The 27,953-nt window shown below is 41.9% G+C and overlaps 3 protein-coding genes across 7 annotated transcripts in view; 2 read left to right on the forward strand and 1 right to left on the reverse strand.

Moving 5' to 3' along the window:
* Window positions 1-3,177, reverse strand: part of ARID4B (AT-rich interaction domain 4B) — an 88,167-nt gene extending 84,990 nt beyond the window's left edge. For 2 of the 3 annotated variants that reach the window (XM_058801072.1, XM_058801070.1), the window contains exons 1-2: window positions 2,975-3,177; window positions 1,783-1,844 (exon numbers count right to left, since the gene is read on the reverse strand). In XM_058801072.1, the coding sequence (XP_058657055.1) occupies window positions 1,783-1,788 (6 nt within the window). In that variant the 5' untranslated portion in view covers window positions 1,789-1,844; window positions 2,975-3,177. Of the gene's footprint in view, window positions 1-1,782; window positions 1,845-1,990; window positions 2,032-2,974 lie in introns of those variants that run through there. The other variant, XM_058801071.1, reaches the window with a different exon arrangement.
* A 438-nt stretch (window positions 3,178-3,615) lies between these two features.
* On the forward strand, window positions 3,616-27,017 carry GGPS1 (geranylgeranyl diphosphate synthase 1). Of its 3 annotated transcripts, none has more exons than XM_058801207.1 (4): window positions 3,616-3,737; window positions 8,123-8,215; window positions 16,980-17,050; window positions 20,711-27,017. In XM_058801207.1, the coding sequence occupies exons 2-4, from the start codon at window positions 8,149-8,151 to the stop codon at window positions 21,470-21,472; spliced, it is 900 nt and encodes a 299-aa protein (XP_058657190.1). In that variant the 5' UTR covers window positions 3,616-3,737; window positions 8,123-8,148; the 3' UTR covers window positions 21,473-27,017. The 3 variants fall into 3 exon arrangements, with proteins under 3 accessions (XP_058657190.1, XP_058657188.1, XP_058657191.1); XM_058801205.1 differs by lacking the exon at window positions 3,616-3,737 and adding an exon at window positions 4,033-4,287; XM_058801208.1 differs by lacking the exon at window positions 3,616-3,737 and adding an exon at window positions 5,444-5,487.
* The window catches only part of TBCE (tubulin folding cofactor E), a 51,976-nt gene continuing 27,738 nt past the window's right edge, over window positions 3,716-27,953 (forward strand). The window contains exon 1 of the mRNA XM_058801201.1: window positions 3,716-3,737. The gene's annotated coding sequence lies outside the window, so the exon portion shown is untranslated. The remainder of the gene's footprint in view (window positions 3,738-27,953) is intronic.

Genomic DNA, 27,953 nt, shown 5'->3' on the forward strand with positions numbered 1-27,953 from the left:
ACCTGAGCACTCTGACAGAATTTATCCTAACTTTAAAAATAAACATGCAAGAGTAGCACAAACTTTACTGAAGACTAAGTAAGCTCTGACGGTTTTAAAAAAAATACAGGTCTATTAACAGGTTTTTGTATTTGTTACTCTATGTTTAATCATCTGTTATACATTCAATTCAGCCTGAAGTGGATCTGTATCACTGTTTCACAGAACACTTTGCATTCTACTTGTGATCTGACCTCCTCATGCTCCCAGCTGTCTATCTACATATTAATATGGCTCTAAAAACTCAGTATCTGAACCTAATCTCTATGGTAACTGTAAGATTTGTTTACATTGAAAAAGAATATTAGAAACGTATGTAAATTTAACAGTCATTTAAATAAGTTTTTTCCTTCTGGGGAAAAAAGCTCCCTATACTGCCTCCTATTTATCTTGCTTCCATCTCCAGTATCCCCACCAGGCAATGAGCCACATTTGGAAACCTCCCTATCATACAACTTCAACAGCCTGTTGTTGTAAATTCATAAATAGTTTACTTTCAATAAGACAGACGTGTGCAGTATTTTATATCTTAGCACTTGCTAAAGAAAAATCATAGGGCAATTAAAACGTGATTTTTAAAAACACTGCCATAAAGTCACCAAAGTAAAAAAAACCATACTAAACCTTTAACAGCTATACAGAAAGACTTCACTGCTCAGCAAGTCAGATCAATCTAGAAATTAACAGAGTCTATTTTATTTACCATTTCTAGCAGTGAATATAGTACTAGGTGCACACTTTACATAATACTTATTCACAGACAGTAGGCAAAAACTCTTGATAGTAGAAGAACCCACATACAGACTACTCTTTTTTATTAACAAATACCAAGGAATTGATGCATCACAGGTTTGGAACAATTGTTTTTTCTAAGATTTATATTATTTTGAAATGAGATTTACTGCTGCCCAGCAGGACCGGGAGCTGAATTACACGGGGGTGACAGTAACATGAATGGCAGCTTGAGCAAGACATATCAGCAAAATGGTAAAAAAAGCCCTAACAAACACAGTTGTTAAAAACTACTTTTAAGCACACAGTTCTTGCCCATACACAGAAGAAATCATTCTATTCCACCAAAACGATCTTTTTTGCTATTTAGCTTGCATAATATACCAAACATCAACCGTCTAGAAAGGTGGAAGAGAAGAAAAATGCATGACAGTGAGGTACATGAATACTACACAGCACCGAGAGGAAATTAGAACCTGTTTGAAAATCTTTCCGCACCTTACAGCAATCATTTCACTGCGGAGAATCGCTCACTTGCACCCTCCCCGCTCTCATCAAGATTACTCATTCAACAAAACTCCTATTGACGAATAGAAAGTAAGTAAATCTACCCTCTATTCAAGTAAACAATGTTGTAGAGCCAGCATTTCCCCCACAACGTTACTTTCTCGAGCAGGGTGACTGTGCCCTGCTCCTCCATGAAGCGAGCTCAGCCCAGGCAGCCATGTCCTTATTCTCCTACAAACAATGTTTGTGAAGGAGAACAGCCCGTGCTCGGGGAACTCGCGGCTTCCCCCAGCATAACGCGGCGGAGCAAAGCCCGCCCCACGATCAGCGAACGAGCCAAGGCACCGAAACACGGCAGTGGGGGCGAAGCTGCCCGCAGTCTGGATCTGCACCAGCACCGAGCCTCGCACCGGGGTCGGGACAGATGGACTGACAGATAGGACAGCATTTTTCCATGCAACCCTCCCTCCTTTCCCCTCCCAGGCACACAAGCGAGTGTTTTACCTTCATGATGAGCTCAGGCTGCGGTAAAAGCCTCGATCGTGGCTGAGCGGCCGAGGCTGGACCTGGAATTTAAAACAAAGCGCTAAGGCACCGCACCAGCCACTCGCACCGGGCGGGGGGAGGGGAGCCAAATATCGGGTGGGGGCGCTGGGCTCCTCCCGATACTGCCCCTTTCCTTCCCCGGATCCCCCCTTCTCCCGCTGCTCACCCCCTTCCCTCTTTCCTCGGCCGCCGTTTCCCCCCGCGGCTCCCACACGCCGCGGCTTCCCCTACACTCGCTGCCACTGACGCCATTTCTGTCAGAGGAGGAGAAACTTGCCACAACAACAACCCACCCCCGGCTGCCGCGGGAGGGGGAGGCGCCCCGGCCGCCTCCCCGGGGCGCTGCGCCCCCTCCCCGGGCACCGGGCGGCGGGAGGGCACCCGCGGGGGTCCCGGCGCAGAGAACACCCCCCTGCTCGCTTTACCGCGGGGGAAGAGAGAGCGGAGAGAAGGAGGGCGAGAGGGAGGGAGGCTCTTCCTCCATTGTACGAGGAAGAGTGCCCGTGTGCACGGCCGTGGAGCGGGGTGTCGGGAGCAGTCCCCCCACCCCGACAGACACACACACACGCTTTTGTAGGGGCTGCGGCTCCGGATCGCGGCGGCTCCTCCTCCCTCCGTCTCCCCCCCTAAATAAAGGAAAGCGCTGACTCCGCCGCAGGAGTTTCGGCAGCAACAGCCGCAACTCCCCGGCTCGGCGCAGCGGGTCCGGGCGGGGGGAGGGAGGGAGGGAGAGCAGGCAGGAGGCGGCGGAGGAGGGGAAGAAAAGGAAGAAGAAGAAGAAAAGAAGGGAGCGGGGACGGGGAGGGAGGAATGGAGGGGGGCGGGGAGAAAGGGGCCCGACCTGCTCGGCGGGGACACGGAGCGTGTGTCTGTACGAGTGTGGAGGAGGGGGCTCCGTCCCTCCCGGCAGAGGGGCCGGAGGAGAAGCCGCCGGTCCCTTCCCCCGGCCCGCCACTGGGTGTTTGGGGTGGGGGGGAAGACGAAGCATCGCCGAGTCCCGCCGCAGTCTCGCTACCAGGAGAAAAACAAGCGCCCCCCTCCCTCCCTCGCCACCGCACGCCCGGCCCCTCGCCCCCACGGGGCCCCCCGCCGCCTCCCCGCCAGCCGCCGGCGGGGCACGGGGGCTCCTTCTTCGGCTCGGCGCCCTCACCTTTGTTCCGCTGCGACCGCCCGCCCGCTACTCCCCCGGCCCGAGGCGGGGGGCACGGAAGGGAACTGGGCGAAGGTTCCTCTCAGCTTCGGACACCCCCGGCCCCGCTCAACGCTGCTGCAGCGGCTCCGCTGGCGGCGGCCCCGCACGGCGCGCGGAGGGGCCGATCCGTCCTGCGCGGCCCCGGCGGCGGTGACTGCACGGCTCGGTCCCCCTCCCCCTCCCGCACCGATGACTGACTGACGGGCGAACAGGAACGGCCACGCCCCCTTCTCCACCTCCCCCATTGGGCCGCGTCCCGCAGGGCCCGCCTACCCCGCGGCCCCATTGGCCTTCGTGTCGGAAATACTGACATCATTCTTCTCCACTTCTATGGAAACTGAGACTCGGCGCCGAGGGTGCTCATGGGGAACGCAGTTCCTGCTCGCGGTTAGCAGCGTTTTTGGCAGGCAGCGCTGCGCGGCTCAGTGGACAACAACTCCCAGAGCGCACCGCGCGCGGGGGGCGGGGCACTCCGGAGAAGGCTAACGAGCCGAGGGGGCGGAGCTTGCGCGTGCGCGGGGGGCGCTCGGTGGCGCATTTTCCCCCCAGGAGGGGAAGGTGGCGCCCGGCGGGGCGGAAGGAGGGAGGGGGGCGGCGCTCCGCTCTGGGCTCTGCCGTCGCCAGCACCGCCACTCCCGGAGCGGCGGCTGCTCAGGGGCGGGGTTTCAGCTGCCGCCGGCGGCGGCGGAGGAGGAGGAGACGACGGCGGCAGCGAGGCGAGGTGAGGTCGGCTGCCCTGTTGGCTGGCTGTGGGTTGGGGGGGAACATTGGGATCCGGGCGGCGGAGAGAGAGGGGGGCGCCCCTCTCTGAGGGGCTGGTTCGACCCCGGCTGCAGGGGAGCGTGTTCTGCGGCCGCCCCGCCCAGGAGGTGCTTGTAGGCTGCCTGGGAAGGGGCTGGGGGAAAGGGGGCCGCCGGTAGTGCTGGGCGGTGCTGGCGGTCGCCGTGGCGGGCGGAGTGACTGACAGAGCGCTCCGGGGCCGGGGCTGCGCTAGCTGGCGGCGGGCGGCGCTTCCCGGCCCTCCCTGGCGGCTGAGCCCGACAGCGCCGATCAGAAAATGGGGGTGGACGGCGGGCGGGGGGAGCGATGCGTCCTCGGCTCTCGATCTCCTAAAATGGCGCTGAAGAGCTGGGCCCGCTCGTCCTGGGGTTCTGGAGGCAGCTGAGGAGGCTGCGTCTGTCGCGTTGAACTCCGAAAAAAAGGAACCTCATTTCCGTCGGTCCGGCTGTGGAGGGAGTTTGGCGGCAGCAGCTTCATGTTCTCTGTGAAATGTGAGTTTGAACGCAGCGCTCCAGCTGCGGCCGCGGGTTTTGCCGACTCATGTTCTGTGTGCGGGTCAGGCCGCAGCTCAGAGACCCTCCCTGTCTGCGGGCCGCGACTTCGGCGGCCAAGGTATTGTTCTCGGGCTTCTGCAGCATTCCTGCTCAATTTTTCTTGGAAATCCCCATTAAAACGGAACCACGGTCACAGGGGTGCTCGTGTTGTTCTGACGTTAGTGTTGGAGTGGCACTATGGAACGCTATTGTTTACTCAGCTGCATCTTCGGGGAGAATGTGTGGTCTGCCACTGCCCTTCCACCTGCGGGAAGCTTGCCCGCCCACAGCTTGAATGCGAGGTGTTGTTAGGTGTCAGCCTGGGAGGGGTTATAAACAGGACTCTGCTAATTAGAGTGGGAATGTGGACTGGTGCCCCAGTGGCATTTGGATTAAGACTTCTGGTAGTCTCTGTTTGAAGCAGTAGATATTCATTCACTATGTTTTCTGTGTATTCTTTTTGAAACTTTGCTTTTCACTCCTACTTGCTTCCCCTGTCTGGGACGACTTCTCCCCCGCTGGTTGCAACGAAGCTAGTGTCTCAGTGCACTAAATTCTGTGATGGAGCTGATTTGAGAACCTTCTGAATGGCTCATTTTATACTGGAGCTCTTTGCTTTTTTGGTAGTTGTCTCTTATTTTCGCTGTAATTACACTATGACTGCAGTCCCTGAGATGATGATACTTTTTAAAATACCATCTGTATATTTAACCTGGACTATTTCAGACTATTCTCCCTGTTTGGGAGGAGGAGAAGAAAGGTCTGCAGAGTGTAATGGAACAGAGTAGCATGAGAAGCTGTTTTGCAAAATTCCAAAGGGAAACTTTTTCTTGACATTTGGCCTGGAATTAATCATCATTAATCATCAACTTTCATCCTCTCTAGAAAGGTTCTAGACACAGATCACAGCTTCAAGTATACCTTTAGAGTAGTTCCACATTATGGAGGCCCACGTCACCATCTTATCTTCGTGTCATGTGTGTTTTCAAAAAGGTCATCAGAGATAAGCTCTGATGCAGTCCAAAAGGCAGCTGTTTGGGCTCTCTGTTGTGTGTGGCTGTTCTTCTTGCCTATGTGAAGATATAAGAAATAACTGGAAAACTAACTTTGTCATGCATATGAATTGAAATGCAGCAAGTTTGTGTGCTGGTTTATAAGGTAAAATGGCCTTAACTGCTTTAATCCTATGAATGTAATCAATTCTTACACTTTCACTAACAAAAGGCTTCTGGTAGCCTTTCATTTATTGTTTAACTGCTGGCTTTTACTTTTTAGTGGGGTATGGTGACTTGAGATCTTGTGTGTAAATGACTGAGAAGGGTAACTTCCATAACAAATCGGTCAGTCACCTCAGCAGGAAACCCTTAATGTCAGACATTTCCCAAGTGTGCTGTATGTGATAATTTTGTGCAAAGAGCAATAATATTACACATGTGGTATCATGGTATTTTTGCTTAGAGGCTTTTGTAATGAATTTCATTTACATGTTCCTTTATCAAGGGTCCCCTTCTATGTGTAAGTTTGGGGTAGGTGCTGTTCACTGTTTGTGTGCCAGTGGGTGTGTTAAATGTGTAGCTGTCTGATGAATAATCAGACTTTTTTTTTTCCCTTGGTAAATCCCTGGTGGGGATTTACCTAGAATTTCATTTAATGGTAAAATAGTAGTATAGAAAATTTTAATTATATTGATTTGAGATTTGTTACTTTTGTTCATTAGATCTTTTTTGCCTTTTATTAAAAGAAAAAAGAAAGTAAGAATCTCTGTACTTGTGGCAGAAGTACCTGACTAATTTTCTGTTGATTTAGTATTTCAAGTGAACTCCTATTAGTTTTGTGCAGAAAGATGCAAATATTTAGGTTGATGCTGTACAATACTAATGAATTTCAAGTTAGTTGAGGATTCTGAATGTTGGCTTGCTCCCTTGTAGATGAGCAAGAGACCTAAGTCCCTGAGGGAAGAGGAGGAGCTTTAACATTTACTTCTAAGCAAGAGCTTTTCTAGGAGAGCACTTGCAATGCTAACATCTCCTCAGCCTAGCTGGGTAGCTGTGCACTTTCAATTCTGTCACCGTCTGTGTGGCTTTTTGACAAGTAATAGTCACAGGGGAGTTGTTAGGTTGATAGTATATCCTTATATCTATCTCCACCAGATTCTTTCTGCTTAAAACATCTGGGGTAGACTCTGAAAGTGTTTGATTTTACCTCCTCACTGAAGTCCTTTGAGACTTACTCTTTATATATAAGGGCACAGTTTGACAGCTGCCTCTCAGTGGCAGTGCTGGTTGAAAGCACCTCAGTTACAGCAACAAGCTGACAACAAAATAAGGAGTCAAGGGTGTCAGATCTGATTTTGATTAGTGTGTGGCCTGGCCTCTAGTTGTGCTGGCACATGGATAGGATGGAGAGGCTGTACTTCTTATCACGGCATCACTGCCAAGAAAATATGCAAAGCTTTCCCAAAAGGTGCATCCTTATGAGTGTTTTGTTGACAACTATATTTGGTTACCTAGCCTTTCTTGCTCCTGAAGTGCCAATACATTTGATGAACACATAGAGTGAAGCAAATAAAGGAGTTGATCTATACCTAAACTTGGAAAATCAGTTCCCCAAGTACAGACTGGTACAAATGCTTCTGGGTGTGGAAGGTGGGAATGGGAATAGACAGGACTGACTGAGCTATACTCTCCCAGCTTCCTGTGCACCTGCTCCATGGCAGAGCTTGGGAAACTGAAAACTGCTTCACTTACAGTGAGCATTATTTAGCAACAGCCGAAACATCAGTGTGTTATCAACAGTATTCTCACACAGAGCCCAAAGCACAGCACTGCAGCAGCTACTAGGAGGAAAATTAGCTCTAGACTAGCCAAAATTGGGACATTAATTTACATAACTATTCACTTCCTCCAGCAGGAAAGAAATAAATCCTTTGCAGGATACTAGCAAAGTATCTGAAAAGTGATGCTGAAGTAGCATGAGACTTAATGCTACTGCTGCAGTTCCTGTCTTAAAACTACCTGAGAAGAATTGTTTTGGGTTGCTACATCTGCAGTGCAGTAAGGAAGGGTAGAGGTGAAAGGATAATAAATCTATCACAGAAAACAGTTTGAAAAAAAATGCAGATGGAGGTGACCTGAAGTATGTGACTTGAAGCTAATCAATGGAAAATTGTTGAGCTCTGCAGGCCCTGGATCCTAAAAGATTATTCATAAGAGTCTATTACATTTTATGGTGTGTGGGAAAGTGTGTAGAGCTGTCAGTATGTTTGAACAGTGGTAGAAAAATTGTGTATTTCTATTTTGACTTATAACAAAAGATTGAGGAATTATATCCAAAGACTGAAGCTAGTATTCTTCTTCTTTAGGTTGCCTTGGTCTGAGGTATATTTTGTGCTCTTAGACATTTCCACTTTTGAAATGTCTGATGTATGGAGAAAGCATTTAGCAGATAAATTGTGTGAGGTTTTGTATGAGTGTCTTTAAAGATTTGCAGTGGAGCTTTGAATGGTAAAGTTTTAAATACTTCATCGCCTAAGCAATCTACTACATACAAAATAGTAATCAAAGTCTAGGAGTTGGCTTTAGCTTCATGATTAATTAAACTGTATTTAGCATGTATTATATGTGTTTCCTTGGTAAATGACATAGGGAAACCTTTTGTATACTGAAGGTGTCATGCACAAAATTGGAATATTTGCATTTAACCTGTAAGTCAGCTGACATTTTAGTTGTATGCATCTACTGCTTACTTACACATTTTTAAATCTAATTAGTGTTAATAACACTCTCTTTAACAGTGAACTACGTCTTAGGAAAGAAAGAAATGGATGGGATGGATGAAACATCTAAAAGAATCCTAGAGCCATACCAATATTTGCTTCAACTACCAGGCAAGTTTCTTTGTACTGTGTTGTTTTAAGTATCAAAATTGTTTTTATAGCAACTTTTGTCTTGGGATGCGCAAGCCAAGAAGTTTTTCTATTCTTGATTTGTGGATTTAAGGATAATAAAAGGCAATACTTTTCAGTGTTTCTATTTTACTTGTTCTTTTCTTCCTCTTTAAAACCACCTTTTTTTGTGAGATTACAATACTCTTGTGTCTGTAGTAATATTGCCACATTAATATTGCAGTTGTAGTAAGTAACATTGCAGTTACTCTGTTCTCCAGAGTAGCTGACTTTATGCTTTTAAAAATGGATAAAGGCAGGTACTGAAGACTTGATCCTGGTTTTAAACTCAGGGCTGACAATATTTTGTTCTTTAGTTGCTTCCTGTACTGAATTCAGTGGGTTGTGGGTTTTCTTTTGGTTGAGGGGGAGGGGTGGTGTTTGAAGGGTTTTTGTTTGGTTAGGGTTCTTTGGGAGATTTTTTGGGTTGTTTTGTTTTGTTTTTTGTTTGGTTTTGTTCTGGGTTGTTTTTTGGGGGTTTTCATTAACCTGTTCCTCTCGTGTAATTTATTCTCCTTGGTGCCTGTAGAGACAGGTGTTCTTATGGCCAGTTTCAGCTGTCCCTATTCATGGCTTGTTTCACCTGTCAGAGGTTCAGCCAGTCCTTGGGTACTATCAGGTCACCAGCAATACATTCACATGAAGTTTTCAGTCTTGCACAATGTAGCAGAATTCAGGAGGCAGTTTGAAAGCAAGCTGCTGTATGGATATGCCCCTTGGAAGCCTCTTTGACTAAACAATCACATTGCTTTGACTTTTATTTGTACACCTAAAGTGTAAGAAAGACCATTCAGGTTATCAAAGTGACTAATTTTATAAAAATAGTGGCAGAACAACTTTGGCATTGGAACTACTGCATAAATGCCTGGTTGCCCTCTGTCCAGCTTATATTGCCTGCTGAAGGAGTTAAGGAAGATAGAAAATTTGGGTAAATATTAAGGAAATATTTCTGATCAAAATTATATCTGACCAGGGTAGAAGACCTTCTGCCTAGACAGGCAGAGTACTAAGTGGCTTTTGCACATCTCTAGCAAGAGCTGTATATCAGTAGGGTGGGTCCTCAGAGTCCTCATTCATTATACCTGAGTATAATTAATTTCATTATTAACCTCTACAAATATACATGATTTTCTTGCCAACATTAGTGATTTCATTTGACTTGGCAGTTAGCACCAAGCTGAAAACTAAGAAAAGGAAAGAATTTGGCAGTTGCATGCCTTTTTAATGCCAGGAGGCTTGTTTCCCATTTCCTCATGTGTACTCCTTCTGGCTATGTTGAACTGGGTGGTGGTCTTTCTAGAGAACTACCTTGGGAGTGAGTCTGTGATACTACAGAGAGCTTTCTAAGCCCTGGTCCTGAAAAAATTTGCTTTCCTCAAACATAATCTTTAAATCTACTTTTTATATTATTAGATTATCTCATTAACCAAGGAACGTTGCAACACCTCTGCATCTTTAGTTGCTAAATGTTTTTAAAGCTATTGTAGACACTAGGAAGAAAAGCTTAGCTTCCTAGTATGAAATATACAACACCCAATAAATCTTCTATAGGCAAAAGTGCTTGACTAAAAGCTCTTCAGTTACCTTTCACTTTAAATGATGCATCTGCAGTATGTTTACCCTTCACACCTTGATTCCTGTGGCTAAATTCCTTTGCTTTGTGAGTTCAACTGTAATAACTCTCTACTGGTGGCTTATGTAACACTACACTCGCTGACAGTACAGGTGTGTTATATCCTGTCCTGCTAAAGAATCATAAATCTGATAGTCCACTTTACCATGTCCATTTTGTTAATTTAGTGTATATTTTGGGGAAGGCAAGAGATAAGGTACACTGCTCTCTGTGCAGTAGTGGTGGTGTGATTCAGAAGAGAAAACTTCCATTAAACTAGGCAAGTGAAAGTGGTGTACCTGTGGGAAGCGTGTACTGAGGAACAGGTGAAGCAGTGAGGGGTCATAAACAAACTGTGTTTACTGTGTTTGAAGCACTGGCTTTGCCTAAGGTCAGCTATGCCAAGTACAGATCAGTGGGAGCCAGTTACATGTGTGAATCTTGGAGTCAATGTGAGCACCAGTGCTCAGTAAGGGTGGAAAAATTGAGCTTACAGATGCTGTTTCTGCCTAGAGTGGAGCTCAAATGAGATGCCTGAGCTAATACAAGAGGCTCTTGTTGAAAGAGGCAGTTTCATTCTATTCTCTTAGCCTCTGGCAGTGTTCTCCTGCTGCTTAACTTGTGCCAGTTCTGAGCCTGCTAATCAAATTGTTAGGTAGTATCAATCACCTAACCTGTTAAAAACTTGCCTGGTTAATCTCTTGTCTTGTTAGTGAGCAGGCAGGGAGACAGGAACAAGAAGCTGTTTCTGTGTTGGATCAGTTTGAGCTCGGAGGGGCTTTGCAGAAAGCTTGCTGAGTGTCAAATATGTACACTATTGCTCTACAGTAGTCCTGTTCCTTATCTTGAAACACTAGTTACACTCTCCAAGCAGTTTAGTAACCTATGGTTGAATGAATGTAGATACATATCAAAGTTTGTTTGCATAAAAAGGGATTGTATAACTGTAATCAGTTTGGTAGCAGGGAAGGGAAAAAGCCTGCTAATGCTGTCAATAGTGTAAGAACACAATTTTTATAACTGCGAAGTCTTAACCACTTAGTAGAGGAAATTGATTACTCTGTTTCCCGTTGCTGAAATAAGACTTTTGGTGGCAACACTCTCCGGGTGATACTTAAAGTAACCTTGTATATTTCTTTGACTTCAAACAGGATAGGGAAGCTACTAGGTTTAAGGGATTTTTAGTATGGTGCTATTTTAACTACTAGTATGGTAATTAATGTGTAGTGTGGCAATTAATGTTTATTCCTTCTTGAGCAGAAATTATTGCTTGGGAGAAAAACATAGATTCTGAAACAGTAACTTTTCTTGTAAAATTTCATTGGAGTGGAACATTGCCGTACTAGTTTTTAGCAATGTTCTGCTTAATCTAGAATTTTGTCACTTAGTATCATAAAGTGCAGGACTGACTTCCAAAGATTCTGTTGAGGTTTGTTCCAAAAATGTCTTAATTCACACACATGGCGAATCTTTTATTTTTAAGAGTCTGAGTTAACAGCAGTAGCTGATACTGCAGCACAAAGGAGTATATAGAATTTCAGTTGTCATAAAACTGATATGGTTAATAGCTTGCTGTTGAAAGGGGCAGATTCTGATCCCATTCATGACTGTGCATCTTCCCATTCTTGTCCTGCTGGTCTTGGCTGCAGTCTTTCCTGCTCTTGTTTAGCAAGCTAAACAGTGAAGACTGGCTTTGTTGTTCAGCTTTTTCTGCTGAGTTGTTGAACTTGATCAGCCTGGTGAAGGAGTTAAGCACCACAAGCCATGATCCCTACCACTGGCACAACTACCCTTGGCAGATCAGAGGCCTCTCCTTGGGCCAAGTTCCTGAGGGAGGCTGCACCTCTCTGGACTGTGAGCTGCAGGGATGCCTGGGGGGCACCCACTAGCTGGAATCGAGTGATGTCCCTGCTCCTAAGGCTGTGTAGTTGTGGAAAACCTATGTCACCAAGCAAAGGAATGGTGGAAGGGGGTCAGCAGGCTTGCACAGCATCATAAATAACAAAAATTACAAGCCTCTACAGATTGAAGAATCTGAAACCTCCAGGTGTATTGACAGAAGGGCAGAAATAGTCTCTGCTTATCAGGTTGGGAGATGGATACTCCCGCAATGCTGAAGGCTGTTGGCCTCTGACACCAGGAGAGAGATTCCTGTTCCTTGAACAGATGTGCAATTGCCAAATAGGTTCAGTGCACTGGAAGAAGACACATGGCTGGAAGCTCTTTATGGGCCTTTTATAACCTGAATGATTCTATGGTTTTATACAGCAGCACCTAGGGCAGCAGCAAGTGGTGAGACTGAGCAGATAGTGGAGAGATTGACTCCTGTAGGGAATAGAGCCTTGTGGTTTTGTTTTAGGGAGGTTTGCTGCTTCTAGATACTCCTGATAGGGATGTGAGGGAGGACTGCCAAGGTGTGTTTCACCTTTAAATACTTAACCTTACAGCTTAAAATACTTAACCTTACAGCTCTTCTACTTGAACGCTAACGGGTATAGCACAGGGATGCCTGAAGCTTATCAAGCAAGACTATGTGGCCTTTGGAATGAGGACCAAGGCCACAGGAAGCCAAGTGGGTCTTCTCTGTGATCCTCACCCCCTTCTCACCATCGGGGGATAAACATACTGCCTGTTTACAGCCAGTTAATTTCACAGCTCTTGCTGATAGCAGAGCTTTGGCTCTTACAGCTTGAGACCTCCTTTGCAGAGCAAGGACTACCTGGAGGAGATAGCATCCACCTGTCCAAGTAAGGGCAAAAGTAGAGATTATAGTAAAAGAAAATGACTGCACACAGTCAAGTAAGGAATTAGTGAACTTGCAAACAAAGTGTATAGGCTGATTTGAACAAGACACTTGGTAATCTACAGATCAGATCTGAAGGCAAATCATCCCAGCACTCCAAAACGGAAGTACAAAAGAACTTGATAGGGTAAGCTCTTGCTTTTTTTGGGCATCTGCAGGACTGGATGCTTCTCTGAAGTACGCATTTATACAGTTGCATACATTATTGGGAGTAAAAGGGAGAAGGTAGAGTTTGGATGCAGCTGTAGGGCAACAATTTTATTGTGGTATAAACACACAGCCAGAGTGCTGCAATGGATGCATGTGGATGGCCTAGGAAGACAATCTGAGGTAGCTAGGAATGGGAGTTATATTTTATGTGAAAGAACAGTTGAATTGCATGGAGTTTTACCTTCAGTCAGATGAGCCTGTTGAGAGCTTATGGGTTAAATTTTGAGCGCAGATCAATAGGAGTGACATTATAGTGGGAGTTTGCTACAGACCCCCTAAGAGAGAGGAAGCAGATGAAACCCTCAGACAACTGCAAAATGCTTCATATTTACAGGTGCTGATTCTTATGAGAGACTTCAGTTACCTCACAGTGTGGTAGAAGAAACATCACAGCAGGACACAGGCAGTCCAGGAGGTCTCTGGAATGAATTTATGACCTCTTGCTAACACAGGTGACCACAGTGCTGATGTAGGAAGTCATTATGCTTGGCTTCCACTTAAAAAGAAGGGAAAAGTGGTTAGGACAGGCAGGAGGCAGCCTCAGTTGCAGTGACCATGGGATAGTGACATTCAGTATTGTGAGAAGCAGCAAGGCACAAATCAGAATCACAATACTGGGCTAGTTAACCCTATTTTGAGCAGAGGAGTTATGCTAGAGAATTCTGTCAATGACCTCAATCACAAGTAGCTGCACAGGTTAAAAGTGTATGTGATTGCTCTGCTTCTCTTCATGCAGTTCACTTATGCTGTTTGTAGTGTTCTTGTAGCTGCTGGGAGAGGTCTGCCTGGAGAATTTATCCATTTAGTTTTAATCTATCAGAGGATGCAGCTAAACGTGCAAGTGTACAGTACAGCTCAGGTAATACAAGAGCTTTCTTCCTCCAGAAGGGCAGTGCCCCTTCCCCTGACCCTCAGCATCTCCTGCTCACCTTGTACTGATTGTGGCAGATCCACTGCAGGAGCTGACTCAGTACATAAAGCTGGCAGAAAGCTAACCTAGCAAAAAGCTGTGTTCTCTGATGGGCTAATGAGTTGAATTAGCTGTAATGGGGGCTAGGTTAATAGTCCCTCTGCTCTTTCCCATGCTGTTCTAGCCCTTTCATAAGCCTTCTCTGTAAGTGGGGTGCTGCCTTAAGGGCAAAATTTATGCTTACTTGAATACAGCAGAAGTGAAGAAGCCCTAACCAGGAGCCTGTCCAGAATGGAGGTCTGTAGTTTTTGGGTCTGTGCCCTATGATAAGAACAAGTATGTATATAAAGAGTAAGTTGGCTGATTTTTTTCCATTTTTTTCCTTTAGATGAGAAGCATCTCATCTGAAGAGGAGGAGGGAATGTCCTCAATACAATATCTTCAATCTAACTTGATATTTGTTTGGAGGATAAAGCTTTAACATTCTCAGCTGTAGAAGGAATTTCTCAGTGTTTTTCTCACCTTTTCCACCCAGCATTACTAAGGAGAAAAGCTTTCCATAGTTGCTGTTTGATTTGGGTATTAATTTGGGATCTTAGGCAGATTAAACCAAATGCATTCAGCAGAGCTTTGATAAAAGCTTGGTGCAGTAATGTCTATTATTATAGCTCTATACAGTTGGTAGAGCTTCTAATTTGGGGTGTTAGACCTCTATTCTTCCATTTTACAGTAGCCTGCTTAGAATAATTACAGAGCAGTGGAATGCGACAGTGAAGAAACTGGATAATTCTGGCAGTGCTCCTTTTAATGTCCTAGTGTCCCTGTATTGTTGTCTTGTCTAGTTTGGGGAGAGGAGGGATGTGGCAAGGAATGGAATCTTCTGTATCCAGGCTTTAGAGACAGGTATTGGAGGAGTTTGGTCTTTTGCCACCACAATATTGCTGCAGGCATAAATTGTGTACAGAAAATTGCTCTACTATTGCATAGACTGGGTAAGAGTGACTTCAGAATCAGATAAAATAGCATTTATGTAGCCATAATGTTCCTTTAGAAGACAAGCAAATCTGCATCTATAAAAGGAAAAATAGATGTCTCACTATACAGGTAGTGGTTTTTCCTTGAGTAGTCGGTGTCTAGGAAACCTTGCTACTCAGGGTAGACAAGTCTAACAATTCAAATGCAGCCTGTACCAAGGAACTAAAGTGACTTAATTCTTTGTGCATGTTATAATCCATTTAGAGTGTGTGCTAGTAGTCAAGTTCCTCATGATGAAATAATGCTTGTTACTGAACATCCAGCATTCTTTAAGTGTATTTTCTAGGAAATACATTCAGAAAAACAGGATTAGCTGCCTAGTATAAAAAAAAGCAGGTGTTGTCTGTATCCAAGTTAGAAGAGAATAAACAGCTATAGATAAGGTATAGATTAGGTACAGTTCCTTAATGTAATATTCTCTGACTGATTTTCGTTATGAATGTGGTGAAATACTTGTTAATCCTTAACTGGTAAGCCATACAGTTTGGCAAATATTTATAACAGTTATTCTCAAGGGGAGACAAAACAATCCTTCCGTTCTGCAGAAAACTGTTAGTGTTTAAAACCAAGCACAGACAACAAAAATGGAGAAAACAAGCCAATGGCAGTGTATGTCCAGGTAAGAATGCCTATTCACATGTGGCAGAAACAGAGGACAGAGCTCCTGGGGGAAAAAAGGACAATTTTGTTAATCTTGTCTAGTGAGAACCAGAAGATAGTGGTGACAGGAAGCTGTGGAAATCATTGAGAACTGAGACAAAAAGTGCAGACTTATGATCCAGGGAGGAAGGTTATCACCATTGCTACAGAGCCCAACCCACAAAGCTGTTGCTTACCTGGTGGGGGCTTAATTAGGAGGGGAAAATTTTTCAGTCCAGTTTCTCCAGGGTCTATCACTGCAAGTGAATTTACCCATACTTATTATTCTGTATACTCTGGCTACACAGTCACAGAGAAGCCTTAGGGAGAGATTCAAATGTTGACTTTTCTTTGGTGCTATGGGCAAGATGGAATTATCAACATGAGGACTAGTATTGCAGAATATCTCAGTTATGTCTCAATACATCTTGAGTCAAGTAATATGGGTTCCATAGGTATCTATGTTGCACTTGCTTTGAAGTTTATTTAAAGCTTTTTCCAAATGCTTGTTTATGTGAGCTATATATACAAATATACAAAGCTGTTTTTGTAAACTTGTCTTGCAGTTATTCCAAGATATTATACATAGCTGAGCTTCTCAAAGTTCAGAGCAGAATTGTTTCAGTGTGGATAGGGGATAACTTTATTTCATATTGAACATGACTAGATGCTGAATAGATATTTATACATGAAAACCAGCAAATTACTAAAAAAATAGACATCAGTAATGCATAGGCATACGGTTAGCTTCTATTGAAATTCACTCTGTCATGTAGAAAGTATCTGGATTGAACAAAACAACATGATTTAATACTAAACTTGGTCATTTGATGTTGTCTTTAATTGCTATGAAACAGGATGACCGCCTGGCTCCAACAAAGTAGATTTTACCAAAGCAGACCAAATCCTATTTGTAGGTAGATTTCCGAGGCATAAGATAAATATCTGAATTCTTGGAAAGTTCTATTCTGTTCAGAATGTTCTGTTTAGATTTTTTAGTGTTATTTAGTAAGTATATGAAATGTCACTTTCCTGTTTTACAAATTTACAGTAACAAGTAAAGAATAATACTACAGGAGAAAGACCTAAAAATTGACAGAAATAGCTATTCAACAAATACCCATACTTTCAACTAAGAATGAATCATAATTGAAACTTTTTAATCTTAAAATTAACATGCCCTGCAAACTAGCTGATCTGTACAGGCTACCAACATGGTCGGGATCCCTTACTAATTAAATTGTGAAAACTAAATATAGTAACCTGTAAATAGGTGCTTTAAATACTCCTGAGAAGTGTTTAAAACTGAAACTGCTGCTACTTGGTGTTTATTGAATGAGGAAACAAGCCATGCACTGATGTATTTTCCACTTTTGTGTCGTCACACTGATGAGTTTTTTAATCGGATCTCGAATCAGCTCTAGTTGCTAAGACAAACTGTTGTGCCTAATTATGAACTCTATTATTTTTATAAATGCCTATAATATTTTTATTGTAGGTAAGCAAGTGAGAACCAAACTGTCACAGGCCTTTAATCACTGGCTGAATGTTCCGGAAGATAAAATACAGGTACTGTATTTTTAAATTGTTTTAAATTTTTTTTTCCTTCCAAGACCGTTGGTAACAGATTATTTTCTTGCATAGCATAAATTATCAGAAATCTTAAATTCACTAATTTCTGAATATGAAGTGAACTTTCAGGAAAACAACTTCAATGCAAAACTTTTACTGTGATGCAACACTGAAGAAATTATTTCCATGTCTTACTGGAATAGTTACTTCCTTCCATTTGAAGTTGTAGATAAGTAGCTATCATTGTTACCCACTTAACTCAGTTTTTAACACTGAGTTTTTAATAACTTACAAAACAAGCTAGACAACTACCTGGTAGACTTCACAAATATAGTGTTTGAAAATAAAATATTGAGATTTTGATACGAGAATATCAAAGGCAGCAATTAAATCAACTTTAAAAACCTAAAACTGAGAGGGATGTATCATTTAGTCTGCAGTCCTTACTTTCTAATGGGAAGGATTGTCTAGGAATTCTCATTGTCTTTTCTTTTGGACAAAGTGTGCAAGATGCATGGCTGTGTATTTAAACACTGTGCCTTTTCAAATGAAATGTTACCTGCCTTTTTAGGTTAGACTGCAGTTTTGTTAAACTGCTACAGAGTGTGCAAAATATTTTCTGTCCAAACCAATATCAGGAATTGATATAATTGGTTGTGGTTTTCGACACCCAGCTGGTCTTTTGTTAATTTCATTAATTGTAGGCAGAAGTATTCTTTAGCATTTGTGAAGGAGTCATTTTTGGGGTGGCTTAAAAGTGGCAGTGCATAGCTCTGAAGCAGCAAAGTGATTTGAGTGGTTTAAGAGACTGCATTTCATAATCTAGGAACTCTTCCATTTTTCAGCCTATTTGTGTAACTGTCTAGCAAAATTTATTCTTTCAGCTAGACACATCTTACCCTTGTGCTCAGACAAACATCCAAAGAAAACAAATAATATAGCAACCTGTGTATTGCATGTATGGGTTTAATCTAAAATCACAGATCAGAATTCAGATTGGAATAAGCCTCTGGAAGTTATCTAGGACAACCCTGTACTTAAGGCGGAGCTTGCTCTGTAGCTGCTTATGGCTTCTGGGAGCCCAGTTGAGTTTTGAAAATCTGGTGATGGGGTTTCTGCAGCTTCCCAAGGCCTGTCTTTGCATGCTGACCCCCTCTCATTATAACAAAACCTTCAATTCTATTCAACTAGCAGGTTTTTATGTCGCAATCTGACTGTTGCTTCCTGCTCTTTTGCTGGGCACCCATGACATTGTGGTCCATTTTTGTTTAGTGCTAATAATAAAATGAAGCTGCAGTGCCTCTGTGTGAACAGAAGTTACCAGTTCTGTCACTTCAAACTGATGATCATGTAACTGCTATTGAAAACTTGGACCACTTGTTTTGATTGTCTTTATGAAGAAAACCAATGCTTTAATGTCTCCTTTACTACTGAAGTTGGTTAAGTGGCAGGAAAAAACAAGATCCTGTCATCTTTTAGTCTTCATCATGATGCAATTATTGCAGCTTCTGTGCATTTTAACTAAGGATGGTTGAAGTCTGGAGGACCACCTCTGGTCATTTTTTTGACCTCTCTCATGATCTCTATAAGATGTCCCTTGTGTCTAACAGCCTGATTAATTTCCAGCTATTTGTATTTCCTTTATTAAAAATTTGAATTCTGGTATTCTTTCTGGGGCTTTTTTCTTACCTTAGATTATTTGTCTTTGTGTAGTATATTTAGATTATACCATTGAGGCTACTACAATTGAGGTTCCTTGGTAGTTTATTTTACTGTTAACTGCCACTGTTTCACTTTTTGCCCCAACCAAGTGATCTTTTCTCCCAACACTTAGTGAATTCCTTTTGGTGCTGCACTGAAACACTTCAGCTTCTCGAATTAGAGAACACTGGGTTTGTCAGGTGAACTTCTCCCTGAAAAGGCCCTGAAATGGCCTAGCAAGAGTCAAGCAAGTTCTGAAGTTGTTGCAATAAGATGGAAGAAACCTGTATGTTGGACTGATAGTGCAGCAGATACTGATTATATAGGTGTAGGTTGTAAGAAAACATAGCACTCTCTACTGGGTCTTCAGCTTTCATTATGGAGACCAGTCTTTTCATTTCCTCAGGCTACTTCCTGATGTCTTCTAAAATAATCTTTCTCTGATATCTGAAGTGTTTCACACCTTTCCTTCACCTTGGAAGCCCTTTTGACACTATCTTAAGCTCACAAGGTAATTTGATAGAAACAGAGTCAGGAAACACGGTTTCCTTTAAACCTTACCTATGGAAGCTGCAAGAGGTCGTGAAACTGCCCGTGATATGAAATAGGTCAGCAAGAGAAATCCTAGAGTAGGCATATCCAGTGAACTCACAGAACACAGGGAAATGTTCCTGATAGTACTGACAATGAGATAATGGACCAAAAGTATATTCAAACAAATAGATGTGTAAAGTTGCCTTCAGTAAGTACTCTATCCTTTGATTTCATGAGTGTTTAAATAGGCTGTTCTTGCAATTGTGTCTTGGGAAAGGGATTAAATTCCTGGGGTTTGAGTTTTAATCTTTGGAATAATGTTCACTGGACACCAGGTGGCTTGGTGCTCAAGAAAATGCTTACAGCAAAGTCTTTATTTTGTCCTACAGCACTCACCAAATAGGACCATACTGGATATTTGCTGCCATTTTATGGTTGTTTTAGTGTTTTTTAACAGTTGTTTTGATAAATTTTGACTGAATGCAATGGTTGTAGCTAAGGAGTATAATTGGTTCATTAGCTCTAAAATCATATCTTAATCAGATGTGTTTTGCAATGAGTTTATACAGTGTGCAGTTTTATGTGCTTAAATTTATTTCTATTTAAGCAGGTCCTGAATATACCTGTTGCTTGCATGGCAGCTGTGGAATAGAAGCAGCATATAGTGTTAAAGCTCTTCATTTTTTGATGAGTTGTTAAGGTTCTGTTCTACTCAAATGTAGTCAGCTACAAGCCTAATGTTGTGAACAGTTTATTGCACACCTCAGGTACTGTGTGATACTGGTCTACCTAGTAACAAGCAGAGTGTAGGAAGCTTCTCAAAAGAAATTGTGGCTGTTGTCTTTCTGCCAAGAATTTTCCAAATGATGTTTCAGAGGGAATAGTCTGTCCTTTAAGAGCTCATTACTGAATATAACCACAAAAAGTGTGGGAAAAGAAACATGAACTCTCCACTTATCAAAACATGGTTCACAAGAGAAATGTGATCATGGATGATACCTGCCACTCTCAAGAACTAACTTTGGGAGATTTCAGGTTTGTAAATCTAAACATTTAAAAACACTGTTTATTTTATTTTCCCCTAGTCATGTTTCTAATAACAGCTATTCCATGACTCCTAGCCGATAGCTTCTTTTAGAACTGTAGCAACAGTGAAGAAGATCATGCAAGTGGAAGCACTTCAGGGAGTAACTTTGAATCTGAAAACATTACACATAAGACTATGTGATCCAGGGCTTAGAGCAAACTGGATGCTGAAGAGAAGCATAAATCTGTGCTAACAGTAAAGGCAAGTTGCCTGAAGAGGAACCTCAGTGATAGAGAATATAGTTATTTTAAACATTATCCATTTTAAGTATAGTCTCACAAAAGTCATGGTTAAATTACAGTGACAGACTTAACACTTGTCTCTTCTTGTCATAGGTTATCATTGAAGTGACAGAGATGTTGCACAATGCAAGCCTCCTTGTGGATGATATTGAAGATAACTCAAAGTTACGACGGGGCTTTCCAGTGGCACACAGTATCTATGGAATTCCATCTGTAATCAACTGTGCTAATTATGTTTATTTTCTTGGCTTAGAGAAGGTTTTAACCCTTGATCATCCAGATGCTGTTAAAGTTTTTACTCGTCAACTTCTGGAACTCCATAAAGGTCAAGGCTTGGATATTTACTGGAGGGACACGTACACCTGTCCTACAGAGGCTGAGTATAAAGCCATGGTACTGCAAAAGACAGGCGGGCTCTTCGGATTAGCTGTGGGTCTCATGCAGCTCTTCTCAAATTATAAAAAGGACCTAAAGCCGCTCCTTAACACACTTGGTCTCTTCTTCCAAATAAGAGATGACTATGCCAACTTGCACTCCAAAGAATATAGCGAGAACAAGAGTTTTTGTGAAGACTTAACTGAGGGCAAGTTCTCATTCCCAACCATTCATGCAATTTGGTCGAGACCTGAAAGTACTCAGGTGCAAAACATTTTACGTCAAAGGACAGAGAACATAGACATAAAAAAATACTGTGTACATTACCTTGAAAATGTTGGTTCCTTTGAGTACACTCGGAATACATTGAAACAGCTTGAATCTGAAGCCTATAAGCAAATTGAATCACTTGGGGGAAACCCTGAGCTTGTAGCACTAGTTCAACAGCTGAGCAAAATGTTCAAAGAAACTGAAAATTAAGAAATTGACTTCTGTGTGTCTTTTGAAAACAGGAGAGTAACCAGATGGAGAGTTGTGATAATCAGTCTTATGTAAAACTTCCTCTTGTAGCCATGTTACAAAAATTACTGTTAAAAATAACTAGTCATTGAGTTTTGAAATATATACCTTATTATCTCTAAAGTCTTAACTGTAACTGCTTACAGTTGACTTTGTTAAAGCAGATGTACAAGAACTAAAACATGTTTTGAACCTAAGGGTAATAGTCTTGACAGAATCACAGGCATTATTTCATACCTAAAATTCTCATGCCCCTAACCAGGCTATGAAAGGATTTTGGTTGAAATTCTGTGTTAAATTAAATCAGGTTGACATGTGTATATTATGCATTTTAAACAATGCTCTTGTAAACCAAAATTTGTGTTAAAAAAAAAGACATTACTTCAACCACAATTCACATAAAATTGTGTGATATTTCTAAGTTTGACTTGTGAAGATCAGGGGGAGCAGTTTACTATGTCCTAGAGTGAATATCCTATCCAGCTTCTGTGGATATTTTCAGGGGAATGTGAATTATGAAAGATACTATTTCATATGCAAATAAGACATGCTCAGTCTGAAATTGTGACTTGATAAAGATTTTGCAGTAACTTAGAGAAAAGATTTCATCACATCAATGAAGTGTAAATTTGCTGCTGATTCCAGCTCTGTAGTGAGTAATTTTGCTCACCTGGTTTTAGATTTTGAAATTGTCAAACATTCTGTAGCTAGAAACTTAAATCTATGCATTAGAGCTCATATATGTAACTGCAAATAGCAACATAATGAGCTGCTATTAGAAATGGAAAGGGATTCATACCAGGTAACTTTAGGACACCATAATTGATGCTGGTCTCTTTAATCTCTGCTTATAATTGAGGGGCTTCTCCAAGACTTTATTCATAATTCATATTTCATTCCTATCCTGAATTGCTGTCTGGAGGCATGTTCTGTATCTCTCCAAAGAGACAAGAGCTGTAATTTTTTTTCTTAAAACAAAGTACAGTATCTTGTTTTACAAGCTACAATACCACTTCCGTTTTGTTAATTGCTTAAATAGAGCTTTAAAATTATAGACATACCAAAATAGAACTGGGACTGAGACCAAGATTTAGGGGTAGGGCTGATAAGTAACAAAGTTCTCTGCTCAGAGATATATATATAAAGTATAAATATATATATATATATATATATATAAATGTTAATAAAATGTAAGCAGAGATGTTTGATTTTTTTTCTTCCCTGGGCTGGCTTTAATCAGGTTCAGTTCCCTTAGTATTCACAGGTATATTAAGCTTTGCCTTGGGGTAGCAAGGTAATGGTTTGGATCAAAGGTAGGACTGGTGCTATAAGCTGTGTGTTAGCTCAGTCATACTCTGAAATGGACAGAGGTGCTTGGCTTCTGATGGCTAAAGGATAGTTTTATGCAGGTGTTCATTTACTGTACCTGGAAAACAGGGAGAGCTATGATCTTGGCTCACTGAAGAAGGTTGCTGTAATGTCTTCCCTGGGCAGCCTTAATATCTTTCTGAAAGTGATCAAACATGGCAAAATTGGGGATGACTACTTTCAGGCTGAAATATTATGTAGTTATGGATGATAGCCTGTCCCTTTTATCTGCATGCTGAGGAGAAATCTTTGATTAGACACTGAATAATAGGCTTTTCACTGAATGGAATTGGTTGTGAGAACTGAATAGCTTAAAGTTGGTGAAAGGTGTCTTTAATGTTAATCAAAGAGAATTGTTATTCCTTTTACATTACTTGCAGTGCTTAGTAGGCCTGTAAGTTTTTAATGTGTTATGTGAAAATACTATCTGCAGCAAATTACATTTATTTTGTGCCATGCCTTGGAAGTTTCTAAGCACTGTTGCAGTTAATGTTGAATAGGGGAAAGCATTGAAAAGATGATTGTTGTCAGGAGAATCTCCTAGTCTTACTGTGAAATGTATCCTTGTGCCTATTAGGATATTGTAACTGCAACACAATGCAAAGTGCACTTAGTGCCATTTCATTTCTGTTCTCTTGCTGGATGTAAACAGTTCTGTACAATCAGACTTCCATAATGAAGTAGCTTTTCTTACTGTTTGTATAAAGCTTTTCTACCATTTGGGATTTCTGCTATGTCATTGCTCCTTTTTTTCATTCTGGCAATTCACCCCAGTATTTAGTCTAATTCTATATCTTGTGGCATGTGCCATCATTAGGAGTAGGTACATGGATGTTTTCCAGTTGCAGACCATTTAAACCACAAATGGGCAAGAAGGGAACAGTTGGTCCAGCTTTCTTTTCCCAGGTTACAAGAGGCCATGCATCTCCCTCTTCTGCCTTCAAGGTGTTTGATGGCAGCATTTAAAGCATGTGCTGAAGGCATATCTGGAAAGGCCCACATTGTTGCTCTTCACTTAGGATAAACAGGATTGTGAGAGCTGTTCTTGATGTATTTGGGAGTCGGAAGAGGCTGGGATATTTCCCCTTCATCTGCTAAGCTGGTAGAGCATCTTTAAGTACTAAATGCCAGTAGTAATGATGTCCCTTAGTCAAGGTAGATTTTATTTTTGGTGCCATAAGATCAGTCTGTGCATTTTCATTGATATCCTCCAAGGTTATCACTGGTTTAGTGTTAACTTAACAATGTTATCACTATTAAGTGATGCTCCTGAGGTTAAGCAGTGTTAAGAAAAACCCTTCGTTAAAGCAGCATGGGAGTTCTTGTGACTGCACAATTAGTTAGTGCCCCTCTGTTGCTATGCCTCCCACAACACAGGGAGTAGGGGTTTTTCCTGATCTTCATAAAATATGCACTGTTGTAGAATGGCAGTCCAAGTTGCAAGTGGAGATGCCCATGGGGAAACAAGGGGGATGCTGGTTTCAATGTCAGTCCCTTTGAGCCAGAATCATTCCCCTTATGTTCCTACCATTGCCAGCAAGCTGCACTTTGATCAGGTTATCAGTGCATTTCCTGGGGATTTAGTTCTTGCAGTTCATATTAAGAGAAATGCAAATACTCATCAGTCTGGAGCATTCCCCACTACCTCAGTCTGTTTTCTGATTTTGTGTTTGCTTGGATGTAAATGAGTACTGTCATCTGTCTTAGAGTAGCCAGCCATTGGATGGGACATTGGTCTTTGCTTTTTCATAGGCTTATGTTTATACATATACCCCATCAATTATGATGAAAATTACATGATTTCAAGACCTTCCTGAGAAGATAGCTGTCTCCTCTCCTTTTGAACTCAGGCTGTTCAGGTACCCACTCAGAGCAACTTTGTATGTATCAGCCAGTTCTTGATATAAACAACAGAAATGTTAATGGGAAAAAAACTGTTGGCTGTTCCTTGTTTCTGCTTTTTTGTTAATTTTGCTAATCTGGCTGCATCTGCTATGGAAATTTCCTATATTAATGGCTGTTTTCCTCAATTATTGTTAAAATGCTAGTAAGGTATAAAAACGCGGGGTTTGTGAGATGGTTTGCATTTCTGATGTAAAAATTGGTTTGAACTTTAATATGCCTTTACCACTGAATTGCACCAGGCTTTTATTCATGTGCAAGAGCCATGTGGGCATTTGTTGCTCTTCTTTGTCTCATCTTCATCGTTTTACATTTCAGGTTTGGTATTTACTGTGCTCTTTGTATTATTTGCTTAGTACTTCCACTGTAATTCTTCTTTCAGCTATATTTCTATTCTGCTGTTAATACCAAGCACACATAATACCATCAAACTTGGTTTTGATCCTGGACAAACATACTAGTCTGGGTCTACTTTTGAAATGTTGACTCTTGGCTCATAATTTGTCTTCACAAAAGTAATCCAAGATTGATCCAAGATTTTCTGCAACCTTAAAATGCCTGAAACTTTTTTTCCAGGAAGCTGGAGCCTGTAACATCTTATATGACCATAGATTATTTTTGTCTCATGTAGGTTGAGCTACTTTCCTTGCCCTACCTGTTTGCTTTCAAGGTCCATTTTGCTTTGGTGGTAATGCTAATGCCTGTTAGGTCTTTTAATGAATGAACTTAACTCACTAGCCCTGAGAGAGGGAAGTTAATTTTTGTCCACGTTAATGAATTATCCCACTCAGCAAGAGCCTGATGAATGCCAGAGCTGGCAGGTGGACAAAGACCAAGGAAAGGATTTCAGAATAAGAAAACTCATTTTGGCCTCCTAAGGCTGCCTCATGTAATTTTGCCTTCTTTACAGAATTTGGCTTAGTTAGCAAAAGCTAAAGTGTGTGGTTAGTTTCCCTGAGCATCCCAAATAGACTGTGAGAGATACTTAAGTTAAAAATTATTTATTCTGACAATTATTTATGTAACTTGCATATATCATCTAAAGATTTTATTAAAGGTACAGATAAAGTAATGAAACAATGTACTCTGTTTTATTTTTCCTTCTCTTGACAATTTTTCTGTTCTTGAAGTCAGGGAAACATAATCTGCCATGTGCCTGTTTGAGTTGATTGCTACCTCACACTAACACCCTTCCTGAAAAAGTTTTATCACAGCTGAGCATCAGCATTCAACCTTTTTTGCAGCACTTATTTTAAAATTACTTCAGAGGCACCTTGTTGAGGTGTGGCTAGGAATAATGTATGATTCATTAAGTCATTTCAAGCATATAATTTGCAAAACTTCTAATAAAGATGCAGGTTAAACCACATTAACCCTGGTAGTGTTCCTCATCTGTGTACCCTATGGAACAAGTACATTCTCAGTTAACCTACTGAATAGGTATTTACTGATTATCTGTTCAGTACAGCATAGAGAACCATGGCAGATACACCAAGAAGGCCTAATGTGACACTTGCAGGGAAAGCACTGCACAGCCTGACATGAATTTGTGTAGAACACTAACTCTGAGGTGAAGGGAAATCACAGATAATTATCTGCTTTTGAGCTCCTGGAAAATGCTCTACTCATTGCTATATGGATTACATGCTGACAGTTAAGCAGCTGCATCATCTCTTGCACACAGTAGGTCATTTTCACTCTCTTCATAATGCTGCAGTTGCTATTTCTAGAGCATAGAGTGTAAGCTACTTAATCACTCAGTAATTACTGAAGTCTCTAGAATGGCAAATGCATATATTTTGTTTATGTATTTTGAAATACATAAAAACTCTTTTATTCTCTTGTGATCTGTGTTACTCTACAGAGAACTTCTGTTGGCTGAGGGAGGCATAACCTTTCACTGACTGGAGTTACTAAAACCAGGCTGACACCAAGCCTGTGTGAACAGTTGGAGGGGAAAAAAGGTTTGCAAGGAAAAAAACCCCAGAGTTCTTTAGAAGCAGAATTTCCTATAATTGCAGAGTTACTATATGAAGCATGGAACTAACTCAAACAGTTTTTCTTTGGTTTTGACTGAAGAACCTATAGCTAATTGCTTTCTTTTGGGGTGGGATGGAATATACAGGTCAAAGTAAAAGCCATACAGAGGAATTGTCATTGCTACTCACAGAAGTGTAAAAACTGTACTATAAACCTAATCTCTTACCTTTTACACCAACCAGCCTGAATGTTCAATAAATTCAGAAGCTAAATCCATTTTTGCTTAAGTGTTTATAAAATGCCGAAGTTGTAACTTGAGGTAATGATGTGAAAATGTTAAATTGGTCTAATTTCTTTGGCATTGGGACTGTCCTGTTCCTTGTCAAGCAGATCATGAGCTATAGCTGTTTGTTGATTACAACACCAAAACAAGAAGTACAAAGAAACCGAAAGAACAAGCAGTAAGTTTTGCTCTTCTCATTGTCATTTTAGAAATAAACATGCATGTAGATTGTGAGAATGGCTGCATCACCTGTCAAACTAGGGATAAAACAAGGGCAGCTGGGGTCAGAAGGAGCAAAAGAAGTATTTTCTTGTTTTCAGTGCCTTTCCTGTCAGGCATTACACAAAGTGGAGGATGCTCTCAGCTTTGACCTTGGGAACAGTGGGGGAGTCAAAAGGAGAGCAAGAGGCCTCACTGCTCTCACTTGTACCACTTCCACGTACCTTCAGCTACATGGCTTGAAACTGGAATAGATCGTTCCAAGAGTGCCCTCTGTGGGAGATGAATGGGCTTAGGAACCCAGATGAGACAGCAGCCCCACCAAAATGGGGAAGAAGGACTGGGGTATCTATTTTTTCCCCGAATTCTGTTAGTTGGCCTGAAATAACACACTACCTATGGCAAGGGAGGACTATGAAATAAAAGCACAGAGTTCTTTGCTGGGCTGTCCCCTTTGTGCAAGAGAGTAAAGTGCACCCTCAAAGCCTGTTAATTGAAGATGCAAGCTATCAGCATGCTAAAGAATATACACATTATCCAGATTGTTTTAATTGGAATGTACTAGTGTTACCAAATAGCCATATCTCATTTCTGTAGTCAGTATCACAGCCTCAGAGTAAAGAGTACTAATACGCTGCCTGCCAAACGGACAGACAGATTTCATGTAATGGAGCTGTAGGACTGAAAGAG

This window comes from Ammospiza caudacuta, chromosome 3 (assembly GCF_027887145.1).
Source record: "Ammospiza caudacuta isolate bAmmCau1 chromosome 3, bAmmCau1.pri, whole genome shotgun sequence".
NCBI classification, from domain to species: Eukaryota; Metazoa; Chordata; class Aves; order Passeriformes; family Passerellidae; genus Ammospiza; species Ammospiza caudacuta.

What these genes read in the sequence shown, in the direction of transcription:
- GGPS1 (XM_058801205.1), top strand. An exon ending in ATATTTGCTTCAACTACCAG is followed by an intron (nt 8,216 to 16,979) that starts GCAAGTTTCTTT and finishes TTTTTATTGTAG; the next exon opens with GTAAGCAAGTGAGAACCAAA. An exon ending in TTCCGGAAGATAAAATACAG is followed by an intron (nt 17,051 to 20,710) that starts GTACTGTATTTT and finishes TTCTTGTCATAG; the next exon opens with GTTATCATTGAAGTGACAGA.